Below are 16,373 nucleotides of genomic sequence, written 5' to 3'. Positions count from 1 at the left end.
AACATTTCCGACAGATAAAATCAATTCATTTTCTGTCATCTGTCCGAATGTTGTAATACAAAAATTGCGTATTTGTTTCACTCTGAATTGTTTTCATCCCCCCCCCCCACCCACCCACTGTTTGGGGGTGAATTCTTGTTTATCTATAAAGACCTCTGATTTGTTTTTTCTTACATTTTACTTTAGAAATCCTTGTCACTTTTATTAACACCTCTGTAAAGACGTCTTAAAGTCAAATTCATCTTTTGTCGCAGTTCCGTGATGTCACACTGAAAATGGAGAAATTCGGCTTTTGATTCTAAACATCTTTTTATTATTTTTAACATAATGGAGCACAAACGCCTTCATACCACTCAAACTGTGATGTTGTTTCACATTGCAATAACAAACAGCAGTTTATTTTTTTGTGAAACAAAAGAAGTGTGTAAATAAAAAGTACAAGGAAGATTTGACATGAATATATATTCAGTCCTCTCCATTATTTTACTAACAAATTAAATCCAGTCCTACCCAAGGCATTCAGACTAACAAAGACCACCTGCATGCAATTTAACCTCAATCCAGCTTTTCTGTGATGACCTCGGATGTTTGCATGAGAACACTGGTGAACAGCATCATGAAGACCAAGGAGCACAGTGGACAGGTCAGGAACAAAGTTGTGGAAAAGGTTTAAGCAGGGTTAGCTTAGAAAATAATATCCCAAGCTTTCGACATCTAATAAGAATTTGCTCAACCCATTATCTGAAAGTTAAATAACTAAGGCACAAACATGAACCTACCAAAACTGACAGGTAGGGAAAGGAGGTCAGTAGTAATCAGAGAGTAGCCAAGAGGCTCTGGAGGAGTTGCAGAGTTTGACAGCTCAGATGGGAGAATCTTTCCACTACACAGTGGCAATAAAAAGATGTTATTCTCAAAAAGCCATTTTGTGGTTTGCCACAAGCAACAGGGAACACAGTAAACGTGGGAAACGATGCAGACAATATTGTATGCTACCAAATAATGCATTCAACCAGTCCTTCACAAATGTGCTATTAAACACACTAGTGAACTGAGGACAGAATAAAGCATAAGAAAGGAGCCACATGACATTGACTATGCAAAACAGAATGGTCAAAGATTTTTCTTTCCTTTTGTTCAACCCTTATTAAACAGTGATTTGTTACCCCCGTCCCTCCTTTAGTTATTTGTTCACGTCCATTCTCCACTAAATAAATCTACTCAAATTCAAGACTGATTTTTATTAATGAATGAATTACAATAAATGAAGTCACTGTTATAATTTTAAATGAAAAAAATATATATTTGTAGTTGTAGTAGTAGCAGCAGCAGCAGCAGCAGCAGTATAGTAAGGTACATTTAAAACTTACCAGTCGAAAAACAATTTAGTTTCATCATATATGCGATTGATGTGTAAAAAAGCAGCACCTGTTATGTAATAACTCAAAAAAGCCCGAATGTATAAAAAGAACATCCACATTATTACTGAAAAATTGAAAAACGTTTGTCGGGACTTAGTGAGAATTACGCCAAATAAAGTAAAAAAAAAAAAAAAAGAGAGAGAGAGAGAGAGAGAGAGAGAGAGTTCTGTGCTCTTGAATGAGAGGCGATCTGCTGTAACCCGGTAGTTATACCAACAGCTTCAAGCGCGTATCAAGTAACCCCGGAAGTGACTTCGAACACGCGAGTCAGGCAGTATCGTTGTCGTTACGAAGCTACCGGTGGAGATTAGCGCTGTATTAATTACAGAGACTGACTCTATAGTCTATCAATAATGTAAGTATGATTTATAGCAAGTCGTCTTTAGTAAAATGCAGTAAAATGCTATTGTTTTTCCAAGAGCTTTTGCTATGAGTAGTAACTTCTTGCAGTTAGGCTAATGCTAATGAAGTTAGCCTTTTCAGCACAGAGGCTAGTTAGCTCGACTAAATGCTGGTTGTGTTGTTGGGTGAGCTATGTCTTATCTACCTAGCTATAACTGTAAATAAAAATGGTTGATCTTGTAAAATGGATTTTATTTCATTATCTTTTGCTCAGATTAAAGTACAGACCAAATGTATCTAAATGGAACGATACGTCTCTGTTGAGTCAACCTGTAGTAAGCTCAGTTAATGCTAGAAAGGGACAGAGAATTCATGTTCATTATGTAGGTTTAAGAGTTAAAACAAACTACTTAACACAAAAAAGCTTCCTAAAAACTCCGTCAGAAATGAAATATGTGTACGTTGAACATTAAGGGATTATTATTTTTTTTTTTTTAAAGCCATTTATATAGTCTATATTCTGGGATAATGTAATTTTTTTTTTAAAATGAAAGATACCGAAAAAAAAAAAAAAACGGTGGAAATGAAGTTTTAGGTAATTCACTCGTAATAGCCAGTCAGTCATGTTTACTACAGCTCATTTGAGATTGTTTTAATCTGAGAGCGTTGTGCCAAAAAGGGATATTCTAGAATTTTATTCTAAAATTTTAGAATATTTATTTATCCTTTTGGATAGAGTTTCACGTCAGCAGCAGATACCAAAATCTGACACAAAGAATAGTTCCCAGAATGCTAAAAGTTGCAGAGGTGGAAGCATTGCATTGGCAAACAGAGGAAAATGTGGAATTTTTTTGTCTTTGATATTGTCCAGCCCTATAGTGATCTATGCAAATGACAGCGTATCATGGTTCATGATGGTTCTAGATCCAAAACTAAGAGAATAAAAGCATTTTAAAATCATAAAGGACAAGTTGTTGTTGGGGCCAAAGGGCCCAGCATGGTCAGGGCGATGTGCCGAAATCAGTTCTGGTTGTCGCAGTTACATAACTGAAAATTGTGTCATTTTGTTTTCAGCTTCATGTCGTCCACTTCTTGTCACAACACCCTGATGAACTTTTTGGTGCCCTCTGCATGCCAAACAACTTTTTGATTGGTCATGGGTGTGTTTACAGAGAAACCAACCCAACTACTCAACTTCCAGAAGCCTCTTTTTAAGCTAGAGAGTTTGACTGATAGTTTTGAGGAGCAATTCTCTGAGGCCTTGAGGAAGTATATACTGTTGGATCAAAACACTGAACTTCCCCAGCTCGATTCTGGTCCGATGCAGCGGGCGAACGTCCCACTGATGCATTCTGTTCTTTTTCTGTTGTTTTCCGCCAACATAGAAAATAAAATTAAATGTTTCAACTCATCAGTTATTATTTCCTCCACCTCTGAGTTTGTGAACTTCTTATAATAGGTGATGCTCTCTGCCCTGACTGCTGTGTTTACTATACTGTTGTAAGCCACACCTATGACAAAACCCCATGACGTACACTGCAGCAGGAGGGTTTCACAAGAACTCTGCTCGGTGTGTCTTGTGGACCTTGAAGGGTGTGTGTGAAAACGTATGTCCTGCAACCACATGACCGTGGTTGGACTTTTCAACTTTGACTCGGCCATGCTGGGCCTTTTAAAGTATGTTTTATTTTACCAAATTAGTTCATCTTGGTAGTCCATTAGGCATGAGGCACATTTAAAAACATGCTGAACGAATATTATATTATAAAATCTATAGGTGTATCAGTTTTTTTCTGAAGGTTTACCTGAGAAGCATGCCGATACCAAGTTTTCTGAGTTGGTCTGAAATAGCTACTACTGTGTGCTGTCCTTTGCAGGAGTCTGTTAACAAAGCCCAAATCGGAGATGACCCCTGAGGAGCTCCAAAAACGTGAGGAGGAAGAGTTCAACACCGGGCCGCTGTCAGTGCTCACCCAGTCGGTGAAGAACAACACTCAGGTCCTCATCAACTGTCGCAACAACAAGAAACTGCTTGGAAGAGTCAAAGCCTTTGACAGGTACCCAGTGACTCACAAAACAGGCCCCAGGGTACACACTGTGCCTGCTTAAAAATGTTTAAGGATTGCGCAAGAACCGCAGAGGTCTAGGGATAAAGGTGTTTGAGCGTGAAGAAAAATCTTGTAAACATAAAACCAATTTAAAAAAGGAGGAAAAGCTGCCAGTAAATGACTGTTGATGGCTTCATTTAAACAAGATTATGGAACATGATTTAATCTTTAGTTTTTTTTAGAAGTGCTTAATGTGCAGAATATATATTTCTCTTGCTTATTTATCTTTTTTTGAAGAATACAAAGTTGATATTAGCACATGTATATTAATGAGGCTAGCTGGTTCTGTGAGAACTTCAATGTGCTAATTAACATGCTGCTACTACCTTACAGTTGCTTTAGCACATGGATGGTACGAATTTAATTTTACATCATAGCTCTTTGTGTTTTTCATGCCTATTGGTATTACTTGTAAGTAATGGGAAGGTGTAAGAGCCTTCTTTTGCCATTTGATGAGTATTGTGCAACAACAGATGGGGGAAGGGTAGCATGCTATTTAGCTGAAGAAAACATCAGACATTGTTAGTTTCTCTGCCCTCTCAGCAAAGAGGCTTTAAACTGTAGGGATTTTATGAATTGAACTTTTTAGTTTAGCACCGTAACCTTCTGAAACCCTCACATACATCTCTGGAGTTTAGGTAAATTTGTGGTGTGGCAGTGCAAAATAAAATGTTTTTTTTTTATTTTATTTTTTTTTATCCTGTTTAATTTTTGAAGAGGAGGTCTTTACACTCCGCATCTACTCTGTCGTTTTAGGCATTGTAACATGGTGCTGGAGAACGTGAAGGAGATGTGGACGGAGGTTCCCAAAAGCGGGAAGGGAAAGAAGAAGTCAAAGCCCGTCAATAAGGACCGCTACATTTCTAAAATGTTCCTCAGAGGAGACTCTGTGATCGTCGTCCTGAGAAATCCTCTCATCACAGGAAAATGAACTTTTAAAGGGTTCCACCTGTAGGAAGGTTTTGAAGGCAGGGGTTTGATGTATTTTCACCTTTTTTGTTTTTCCTTTTTGATGTTGGATGTTGTGGACACTGTTGAGACAGAAAAACTGTTGACAACACTGTGTCTCAAGAGGTTAGGTGCAGCATGTGCTGATTATTTTGATTTGTTTTTTTTGTTTTGTTTTTTTTTTATAATAAAAATGATAGATAAATGCTGAAGTTGTTGGTGTTTATCTTTTCAGTTGACGCTTCTTTTTCCATCAATATGGGTTTATTTAAGTTAAGTTTCACCTTGCTCTTTCAGAGTTCATAGCATCACACGAATGCATTAAAACAATAGCGAAAAGTTATTTTTTTCCCTCCAGGGTTCTTACCCTCCTCCTCCCTCTTTTCTTCCTCTCTTCTACTCTCCCCTGACAGCATCTTGGGTGTCAGGCTTGATTTCAGTCTGCAGCGCTCAACATGCGACAAACTGCCGTTTAAAGGCCCGCTGCATTATTGATGAGACCAGATGTGCTGACTGTCACTTCACACCCTCATCTCTCCATTTCAGGCTGTTCCTCTGCCACCCCGGCCCCTTCTGACCACTTTGTTAATTGGCCTAATAGCTCAACAGCTAGTGTCGCTTTACTCCTCTGGCAGTTGGCGTCTAACCTCCACGCTTTGGTGCTCTCAGATTCAGTGGTTGAGTGTAAATAAATAAAGTGCTTGTGTATTTTAAACCTTTTGAGCATTGATTGCTGAATTGGTCTTTGTGTTGGCCCTGTTTTATCTGGAGGGCTTTTATTTAGGACCTATATGTGTCCACAATCAGTGTATTTGCTTCTAACGATTACATCATTACTCTTACGTTTTGTTTTGGGGGGTTTTCTCAGCTTTTTGCAGATCTTTGACCCGTACACTACCGGGGTGCCCATGAGGTTAGCACCTGTAGAGTGTTTGTGTGTGAACAACATATCCTAGCTGATTTACAGCATCCAGGTGAGGCCTGCCAGAGGGAGGACTGCATCAGTAGAGCCAGTCTGTGCACTAGATTCAAACGCATTGAGCCCACATGACTGTCTGTCGAAGTTATGCTCACGGCAAGTCTTTGGCATTTTAGGAGAGATCATGTAGCATGAGCTGGGAAACAAGTTGTTGCATATGCTGCCCAAGGAAAGCCGGTAAATATGAGACTGTAATGTGGATTTTTCACAAGTATTGTGGAAGCCCCAAAAAGGATATTATTTACGATCAAATAATGTACTCATAGCACTGGAGAACTAATGCTGGCTTAATTGTTTTAATGCCATATATTATACAAAAATGGAGCAAAAGGATTTGCATCCTGAAAAAGAATGCTTAACATTTTGGGAATTAGTAGTTTAGGGAAAAATATAGTTATTTCTTTTAAGTGTCCAGCTAGAAAAATCAGTACTTTTAGAATTAAATTTGTCATTCCACATTTAACATGGAGTCAGCTAAAAAGAGAGATCCAAGCCTATTTGCCTTACAGATGTGTTGTTGGATTGTAGATTTAATGAAGGTAAACCACGAGAATGTCAGAACACCTGAAACTGTGCGACTGGTTTTAGATCACACAAAACATTGGCTTAAAATAAGTCTTAAAATAGACCATCCATCCATCATCTTCTAATTATTCAAGATTAAGTGGCAGCAGGTCCATGAGGGAAACCCAGACATCATTTTCTCCAGAGTCTCTGGCTCATATGCAGTTCTTCCAGTAGATTTGGGGTCTAGTGAGGGCTCCCCTGCATTGGGTCGAGAAAACCTGCAAACAGAGAAGTAGAGAAGGCATTCCCATCCGACAGTCAAATCATCTCAGTCAAATTAGGAGAAATGGCAGCTCTACCTGATGATGGAGGTCTTTAACTTGTTTTTAGGCTGAGTCCAGCCACCAATCTGGAAGAGCTAATTTCAGTCATTTGTATCCTTGTTCTTGAATGGAGACGGTCAAAACATAAACTGGCCCTGAGCAGTGCCCACATTAGTCCAGGGGTCAAAGGAGTGATTAGTGAAACTCCAAAACTTTTTTCTGTTACCTCTTCAGAGATAGATGTGCTGCTGTGCTTCTTTTCTGTAAAGTTTTAGTTTAATACCAGATGTTAGGGGATGCTGATGCGTGATGTGATGTTGTGCTTAGAGATTGCTTAGCCTTCTTCACGTTGTCAGAAAGTTTCTGTGCAAGTGGTTTCTCGGTTCTACAGCCCAAATAGTAATCAGGCCAGTTTGTGACCACTGAAACAAAACTCAGCCTTCCGAAAACATTAATTACTGCAAAAGATGGCCTTTATACTGGCGGAGATGTTAGCACTGTTGCCTCACAGTAAGAAGATGCTGAGATGAAATCCCAGTCTGGGATATTGCTGAATGTTGTATGTATGTTCTCTCCATGCATGTGTGTGTTCTCTCCAGGTAGTTCGGCTTCCTTCAAAAAATATCTATATCAGGTAAATTGCCCTCTCTGCATTTTCCTTAGGAGTGCATGTATGTTTTTTTTTGTTTGTTTGTTTTTATGTTTGTCTCTGTGTTGCCGTGCCATGGACTGGTGACCTCTCCAGGATGTCCACTGTCTCTCACCCAGTGAAGACATGCTGAAGACATGCACCAGCCCCAGGAGCCTGCATGGATAAGTAGCTATAGATAATAAATCCTTTAACAAAATGGGAAAATACTTTTTTCCATACACCAGAATGATTTGCAGAGATTTTTTTTCACTTAAGAAATAAAACCATCATGAAAACTGTGCCCAAAACAGAGAAAATCTGTAAGAGAAAACGCTGACACATGGAAACAAGATCAAAGTAAAGGGTGCATATCGACTGAAAAGAAGTATAAACACATGATAAAATTATCTACATGAATGTTCGGGAATATGAGAAGGAAAAGAAGGGAGAACTTGACAGAATTTAGAGTCAGAGAAACAAAACAATCAGAAAACTTAAAAACAAAGGGAACAGGTCTTCAGAAAAATACAGACAACGATAGAGTTGTGTTTCAAATCCTTTGATTTAAAACACAATTGATCGCTGCTTTATGTGTGCGATCCAAATGTTGGCTGAGCTCAGCCGATGAGATGCGCCTTTTTGAGTGACTTTATCAAAAACTGGACATCTAAAGGTTGTTTTGGGTCAAATGACACATCTCAACAATGAAACGTGACGCTTCAGCATCCTGAGACAAACCCTGTCGAAAGCCGGTCGGGTCTATTTGGAGATGCCGGTGATAAAAACAACTTTGGGGACCTAATTTGTTGGGTATCATTGTCCACTTTCCTCAAGTTACCTCACTCATCTCAAAGACACTCAAAGAAGAAGCTGCCATCCCTCCAGATTTTGGGGTGGTGGGTGATCCACAGGCAGGAAGGCAGATGTTTTATTCAGTAGGTAAGCGATAACGGAGGGGAAGTGTGATTATGATAGCGATCGGCCATGCAGCGATACTCATCCCCTTCGAGCAACGCGACACCCGGCAGTGCATCGATCGGGCTCCTGTAACCGGAGCAGCCGTCACAGTTTGTTTTCAAGCAGAGCCACGGTCCGGGTGTCGGGGCCGACGGACCAGGTGGAGGGGCCGGCGGGAGAAGGAGGTGTCAGTTCTGTAAACACAAACACTGTGTTCATTCATCACAATAAAGTGCAGTGCACAGACGCAGAGCAACAAAGTAAATGACAGTGATCACGGGTATGAACCCCCAGACCTGGTCTCCAAACAAACACCCCTCCACCTGAGAAAGAGGGTGAAACAAGAATCCGAGGATCTGTTCTTGTCTTATTGCTGGTCTTATTCTGGCTGTTTGAAATATTAACTTTGCATTACTGTTGATACACAAGGCCAAAGACAAAATCAACTGAGGCCCGTGTTTGCCTATTAATTCCCAGTTTTTAGGAGAACACATATTTATAGCAAAAACCAAAATTATTTAAAAAAATTAAAAGAGTCATATTTTAGTACTGAAATTTTTGTACAGTATATATGGGCTTTAAATATAGAAATACTAAATGTATCTATTGAGTAACCAAGCAGTACTGCAGTCAAATATACAATACATTTCCCCTAATTATAAGAAATCTAAATCTTTGTATCAAAATTCAGAATAACACATCAGCCCAGTGAAATTACTTGATTTTGGTCAGGTCATGCCTGCTAAACCTAAATAAGTTTTGCAAAATATACACACTAGATTCCCCAAGGTGTTTATAATATGGTATTCAATCTTCATTAATGTTATTTATTGACTCATACTGTATGTACCTGTATATACTCAAATATACTGTAACTTGGCTAATTTTTATTCATATTCATTTCATGTCAATATTTATTTTATTCCATGCAAAATGTTTTATGGGTGAAATACAGATTCAGATTTCCAATATGAACATTTGTTTATTTAGTACTAAATTTGCTGTTCTTGACATTTAGCCACAGTGTCTTCAACATGCTCTGTTAGGCTGTGGTGCCACCTACTGGAATGTAAATGTAATGTGCGGAGCTCAACGATACTTAGACCCTTTCCACCAATCATAGGAAGGAAAAGTAACACTTTCTGTTTTTATTTGTTCTCCTGACTTAACCTCTTAACCTCTTTGTTATTTTTTGTTGTACAGAAATTTGAAGAAAGACGAGGCTACAGAAAAAAGTTCCAAGCTTTGAACGTCTCGGTTGTAGGTTACAGAACTATGATTGATCTGATAATAAAAAGAATATGGCTTTACTTGAGACCTACCAAGATGTGGCCAGCAAAACTGAAAGGCTGGACGAGTCTATCTGAGAATGTGCCCAATTAAACTGGGCATATTAGCTTCAGTTTATGGATGAGGGGAGCTTTAAACAGTGAAGCAGCCAAGAGCTCTGTAGGAGCTGCACAGATCCACAGCTCAGGTGTGCCATTGTTGAAATGTAGGAAGGAAAAGGGTAACACTTTATTTGAAGGGTTGTGCATAAGACTGACATGACACTGTCATAAACAAGACACCTGTCATAAACATGAATGAGTCTTTATGAATGTTTATGACAGTTGTCATGAAGTGTAATTCGGTAAATAATGACACTTTTAATGCAACGTTGCTCAAAAAGTTGCATTGAAAGTCCATTAAAAATGCCAACTTTGCATGATTTTGTAAATTATGATAATTTAATGCAAAGTTGGCATTTTTAATGGACTTTCAATGCAACTTTTAGAGCAACTTTGCATTAAAAGTGTCATTATTTACCGAATGACACTTCATGACAACTGTCATAAACAGTCATACAGACTGCTTTATGTTCATGACAGATGTTATGTCATGTTTATGACAGTGTGATGTCAGTCTTATGCACACCCCTTCAAATAAAGTGTTACCAGGAAGAGTCCTATTTACCACAAGCTGTCTAAAAGATACATCAAATATTATGTATTATATAGGACAGTGTCTTCTTCAGCAGAGAATAGATTGAAGTGTAAGTTGAAAACAATTATGGAAGAACCCCGTATGAAGCTGCAAGATTTAAAGTATGACATTTTGCATCATGACTAAATCTCCTACACATAAAGCCAGGGCTTCAATAAAATGTTTAAACAATCACATAGTAGATCAAAAACACATTCATGCTTTAGTCCTGTAAAAATCCAGTTGTGAATCTGGAAATTTAAAAAGTTCAAGGGCTGTTAAAACTTTTGTAAGGAACTGTACTAAGTCAGGAAAAACTCCTATTTCCTTTTTTTTTCAGGTTTATACTGATTAAATCAGATCCAGACTGAGCTTTGTTTCTTTGATTGAGGTTCAGTTATCTGTATTTTCTTGGTAATACACTGGCTCAGGAACGCACTGTACTCTCTTTCTAATGTAAGTTAAAGTGCAGTCTGTAACAGCCTTTCCAAAAAAAAAAATAAATCAATCAGTCAATAAAGGTACAGAGGTGAACTTTAATAGCCAAGCTTTGGTAAATTCTCAATGTACCAGTTTTGATCATGTGCTGACATTCTTCCACATCCTGCGAACGAAACTGACCAACTGACGTCAAGTTGTGGAAATAAAACTGTGGCAAAGAGGGAGGAGCTCAGGAGCAACCTCAGCTTACTGTGTGTCTACTTCTGATTCTTCACAGGCCGCTTTCTGGGAAAAGAACCAACTTGTTGAGTCTGGGCCACCACAAATCACACAAACACATCCACACATGGGAGCAGAGACTCGCACAACGACTGGGGGTTTGTTTGAAATTCTTGGCTCAGCTAACAGGGAACACATGGCTTTAAAAAAAAAATACCAGCAGTTGCTTAAGCTTCTATGTCTTAGAGTGTGCCTGTAGTGAAACTGGGCATATTAGCTTTCAGTTTGTTTGCACATGCCACACACGTAATGCACTCCTTTCATATCCTCTTTTCCACTTCAATTAACATCAGGCAATGTCTCAGCACTGAGGACTGGCTCATGAGAGGCATCCTATTTTATTTATTGCTGCTGACATCTGTTTTTAACATAACTTAACATATTTTAAAAAACATTATTTTTTTCATTTTATTTGTCAAACTGAGACCATGCTTTTGTCGAATAAAAACATGATCCATATTCCTACCAGATAGCATTTCTGTGGAATATTTAAGAGTCACAAAAGATACACTTGAAATTTCACAAACAGCCAGTAGGGTGATGTGCAGAGTTTATAATGGACCAGCCTCGCATGTAATGATGGCTTCATGTGCTATTGGAATTTGGGGTGCCCATTCGTGAAGGTATTGTGAGAATTGACAATGTAGATACTTTGCTTGTGCCATTAGTTTAAGGGTACTTGTAATAAAGTAACAACATTGTTTACAGGAAGTAAGGATGGTCGACACAGCTATAGTTGACTCAGTGTGAGCTTCATGTACATAAATATAACTTTTTAAATGACCATTATCTCAGTGAAGCAACTGACTTATACTATAAAATTTAAAACTGTGCTGACCAATAGTTGCTATTTTTGTATGCATAAGATTAATTTCACCATAAATTCTAGAAATCCTGACAGTATATATGCTAAACCAAAAATGTTATATGTCATCAAGGTTGGAAAATATAAAAAATAACACAGATTAAGTACTGTGCTGTTTTAATTCATTTGTATGTGAGAGATATTATTGCTCTCATTTTAAAACACAGTATTATGCTCAGCACAAGAAATAAGCAAATCAATCAGCTACTAAAAGCCCCAAAAATCAATAGGGGGCCCTGAAGAGACCACTAGAACTGTCACACAAGTCAAGTTAACAAATGCAAAAACAACTTTAGCAGTGGTCTTCAGCTCTTCTCAGATATGGTTTCTAGGCCTGTCACATTAACAAATTTTGCCGTACGATAAACAATAATACTGTTGTTTTGATACCATTTTTAAGTAATATAATAGTAATGGCATAATAATAAAAGAACACATTCACAAAGATCATTTAACTTCAAATTCTAATGAGCGTTTAACACTGGAACTGGAAGTCATTTTAAATATCCAAAATAAATAAACAAAACAACAAATGAAAGGAATTATGAAGACTTTGTAAACAAAACTGTCCTTCCAAAAATGGGCTAGTTCTAGTTGAGACCAGTGCACCAGACTCGAGACTTTTGCCATCCAGTTTTTGGTAGAAAGATAGAGAGAAATGAGAAACACGATAAATCATGCAAATGGAAAATGGAGCTTGTTTTAATTTATCATGCAATAAAATGATTTATTGCTTTTTGTGAGAGGCCTAACCGTGTCCCTGGCCGATTCAATTCTCTGTGGAGTTAAAGTCAGGCACAGTGATGTCATTGCCTTCAAAACAAGTATTTGTAGTTTTGGACATAAGCAAAGGCCTTCTAGAATATTAAATCAGCAACTCTATAAAGTTTAGTGGAAGAAAGCATTGGTTCTGCAAATTGCTGGTAGACGGCTCTGCTGACTTAGGACTTCCTAAAGTACGTTGAACCAAAACAATCGGATGATTTGGTTCCTCAAATCATCACAAAAGATGGAAACGTCACATTGAAACTCACGCAAATTTACCCTGATTGTGGAGGGCATCACTCAGAGATTTTTCCTTGACTATATTAGCCGTATCATTTCTGTATTAAAAATATATTCACTGGCTTTACATAATATTCTAATTTTCTGAAAAACTTTTTTTTAGATGTAAGTCATACAGAAGGTACACATACATGTGTGTAATAAATCTATATGAGTTTCACTTTTTTATTTGAATTGCTGAAATAAATTATTACTTCGATGGCATTCTAGTTTATTTAGCTGCACCTGCACTACCACATCAAATTGACTTTAAAGATGAATCTAAGACCCAGTTTAAATTCGTGAAAGGGAATTTTACGAAGCACACTTGAATGCGTCCTGGGATTACTTTGAAGCTGGCGGGTTAGGCCAGACTCCCGTGAATTCACACGGCAGGGCCGTGACCCGACAGCGCCGCGGAGTGAACGAAAAAGAGCCCCGCGGAGGTATATCATTTCAACCTTTCTTAGCGCAGCTGCAAACATAAAAACACCTGAAAGTGGGAGAAGAGGAAGTGAAGCTTTCTGGGCAGCCGCTATTTTCTCAGCTTCACTTCTTTTTTTTTTTTTCTCGTAGAAACCCACTGTGGGAGAGTTATTGGAGTTGACAAGCCCGCTTCACTACTGTATCTACCCCCTCCTCTTCCTCTACCTCTTCCTCCTCCTCCTCCTCTCCCGCTCCACAGAACCAGGAAATCGTCGAGGTGTGCTCCTTTATCCCCACTACCCTGTTTGCGGCTTTAGATGTACTGTTTCGCCCACCCCCTCCTCCTCTCCGCTTTTGGACGGTGTAGTTTTTTTTATTTCATCGCTGTGACTCTGTAAACACCGGGCTTCACCGCTGAAGTCATCCGAAGTTGCCTTCCAGGAGAGGAGCTCCACTCTGGCCGAACAATGAGGTGCGTAAAGCGGCTGGGATCCCTTCACGTTTCATTGTGTTTCCAGCCGAGCATTTCTCACTGTTTCTGTTGCTAGTTTTCTCATGGGCTGCTGGTTAAAAGAGTCTGAGCTGCTTGTTTAATCTCGACAGCAGTGCTTTGTAACGCGTTAAATTCCCGTTTCTCATTCAGAAACACACAGCTGGGTTTTGGGTTGTTTTTGTTCTCAGCTAAAACTGTGCAGGAAGTTTTTTTTTTTTTTGTGACCGAGTAACTTTCTTGAAACTTCAGCTTTCTACTTGTTCAAAGTTTTTGGGTTGAGATTAAGCAGTTTGATTCACATCAACACGTTTTAGTTTAAAAAAATATATATATATTATTATTATTATTATTTCGTAGATTACTTATAACACTAAGATTTTAAACATCTTCATGTGCAAAAAAACTACTGAGGTCAGTCTAATTTATAAGGTATAAAAAAGGATTCGGTGGCTAGCTAAGAGCCAAAGCAGGGGGTGCGCTTATTGAGCTGTAGATTGGCCACAAGAAAGTGACCAATCTGCAGCATGTGCTGTTTATATCATCGTCATCATCATGCATTCCATAGACACACATTAAAGCTACCCCCTCCTGAGCTGCAGTTTGCCTCCGTGTGGGAGAGCAGAGTTTAGCACCATGAACAAGACCCACAGGCACACAGCTCATGTCCACAAATTCCATGTCCTGTCACAGCCTGCGCCTGCTGGCAATTACAAGCTTGGAAGTCTCTGCTCCTGGGCTGGAGCTGCTCTGATCTCACGTTTAAACGCCACTAGCACTTAGTTTAGTGTGCAGTTTTGTTTTTTTGTTTGTTTGTTTATTTATTTGCTTGGGTGTTTTTTTTTTTTTTTTGTCTTTTCAAAGTGCATGTCCTTGAGAGTTACACTGAAGAACTGGAGTCTGGTAGGGATAACCTGAGTGACCAGTTTTCTTTTTTTTTTTTTTTTTAGATTTTTTTTTTGTGTGTGTGTGTTCAGCCTTTCACAGTGCCCCATTTGTAACAATATATCTCATGGGTTGGTCCTGTGTTTTCTATTTGTTTTGCTGATCTCAACCTAAGACTTGAAATTTTTTGTTATAACAATGTTCTGTTCTGTTAACAATATGTTTAGGCACATTTCAGATAAAAAAAAACAATGCAGACTAATCGGTTGTTAAAATTAGTTGCAGTTCTCAACTGCTTCATGTGCAAAAATATTATGCTGTTTTGCAGTTCTGCTATTTTTAGAATAACACAAATATAACAGGCTGGTATTTGCCTGGCAATTAGCTGGCCTATCAGGCTACTCAAACAGGTTTGAAAGGTGCAGGTATTCTTGATTTTGTTTTCAGCTTCATCACTTTGTGTGTTTTACACAACCAGAAGTATTTGCAAATGGCTCAATTTGTTTTTGTTGTATGTGAGAGAGAAAAAGTATATCGGCGTTTTTTCCGCCAGCTGATGCCAGTGTACTGCAACATGTGAGCGAGAGGGGAAGCACTTCACCATGTTCTTTGGTGTCTCAGGAAAAAAAGGACTCCAATTTGTAGGAACAGAACGATGCAGCATTTTAGGCACGTAAAAACTGTATCCGTTCAAAACATTCCTAAACCTTGATAGCGACAACAGGTCCGGGGCAGTCTTTCTATTTGTTTTACACACATTTCTCTCTGGGACCTCAGAGTGCAGTGAGAACGCTGGCGCGACCTGAAATCCTTGCACCGAGTTGCATTAGATGTGCACATTTAACATGGCTCTTGCTTAAAATAAGGCACAGTGATAATCGTGTGTGTCTAAGTTGCATAATAACCTTGGCATTCTGAAATGCTGGAACCTTGCATGACGCAGACATCATGGCTCTGGAGACACAACCACACAATGCGACAGCACGCTGTTCTGCCCAAGCAGTGTGTAATAAAGTTATTAACCATGGTGCAATAAGATAAGCTAACCGCCTGATTGTTGAGTTGCTCAGTTAGAAGGGGAGAAGCTGTGGGGGTTGGGAGGGGGGGGGGGCGCACAGTACTTCCCCAACCATACAACAAACATACCTGTGACTTTACCGCACATGTCAGACGTATTTGCTAACCCGAAGCCTCCTTAACGTCGCGTTAGGAAGTTCCTGTTTAGGTTGGTGAATGGAGCTCTTCCTCTAAATGACTACGGCTTTGACTGGCCCCCCGCTGTGGCCAAAGGGGTTCATGTCACCTTGCATAATGGGTAATGACTGGTATGCAGCTCTGCTAGTGCTCATTGTGGCTCTGGAATGTAAATGTTGACACAGAAGTGCAGGCATTTGGTCAATAGTTCAACTACTGACCCAGTTCTGAAACTGGTTCTGATCATCCCGAGCATCTTGGTTCACTATTATCAGATTTAGAAGCATTTGTTGTTGTTATCTTTGGATTACTGTCTCAGTGAAAAATAACTCCTCTATTCAGGTCATTGCATCAGCCTTTCAGATTCCTATCCTGGGGGCTAAGTGGCCCAGGAAGTGCATCAATTTGCATCGTGATTCACTCTTATTGTCAGAGAGGTGACTCTCCACTCCCACGCTGACTCTGTGGATTGGTCTCTGACTGAAAAGTGCCGTCCCGTCTAACACCATCCTCACGTCTGCCTCGGGCTCAAGAAATAATACACAGAAACAGGTGTAATGCATCTGCT

At 39.1% G+C, this 16,373-nt stretch overlaps 2 protein-coding genes across 4 annotated transcripts in view; both read left to right on the top strand.

Annotated features, from left to right (window-relative positions):
- The first annotated feature begins 1,647 nt into the window (after positions 1–1,647).
- Positions 1,648–5,031, top strand: snrpd2 (small nuclear ribonucleoprotein D2 polypeptide). The gene is made up of 3 exons (XM_015028581.1): positions 1,648–1,776; positions 3,641–3,820; positions 4,628–5,031. Coding segments are annotated over exons 1-3 (357 nt in total). The 5' UTR covers positions 1,648–1,774; the 3' UTR covers positions 4,803–5,031.
- Positions 5,032–13,176: 8,145 nt separating this feature from the next.
- Positions 13,177–16,373, top strand: part of vaspb (vasodilator stimulated phosphoprotein b) — a 29,899-nt gene continuing 26,702 nt past the window's right edge. Inside the window, exons 1-2 of one of the 3 annotated variants that reach the window (XM_015028574.1) lie at positions 13,177–13,256; positions 13,387–13,708. In XM_015028574.1, coding sequence (XP_014884060.1) covers positions 13,704–13,708 — 5 coding nt within the window. In that variant the 5' untranslated portion in view covers positions 13,177–13,256; positions 13,387–13,703. Of the gene's footprint in view, positions 13,257–13,284; positions 13,709–16,373 lie in introns of those variants that run through there. The other 2 variants (XM_015028576.1, XM_015028575.1) reach the window with 2 other exon arrangements.

This window comes from Poecilia latipinna, unplaced genomic scaffold (assembly GCF_001443285.1).
Source record: "Poecilia latipinna isolate Pla-1442-1.1 unplaced genomic scaffold, P_latipinna-1.0 Scaffold129, whole genome shotgun sequence".
Taxonomy (NCBI): domain Eukaryota; kingdom Metazoa; phylum Chordata; class Actinopteri; order Cyprinodontiformes; family Poeciliidae; genus Poecilia; species Poecilia latipinna.
The sequence above is the reverse complement of the archived record's forward strand: the minus strand, read 5'-3'. Positions and strand labels throughout refer to the sequence as shown.

What these genes read in the sequence shown, in the direction of transcription:
- snrpd2 (XM_015028581.1), top strand. An exon ending in AGAGTCAAAGCCTTTGACAG is followed by an intron (nt 3,821 to 4,627) that starts GTACCCAGTGAC and finishes CTGTCGTTTTAG; the next exon opens with GCATTGTAACATGGTGCTGG.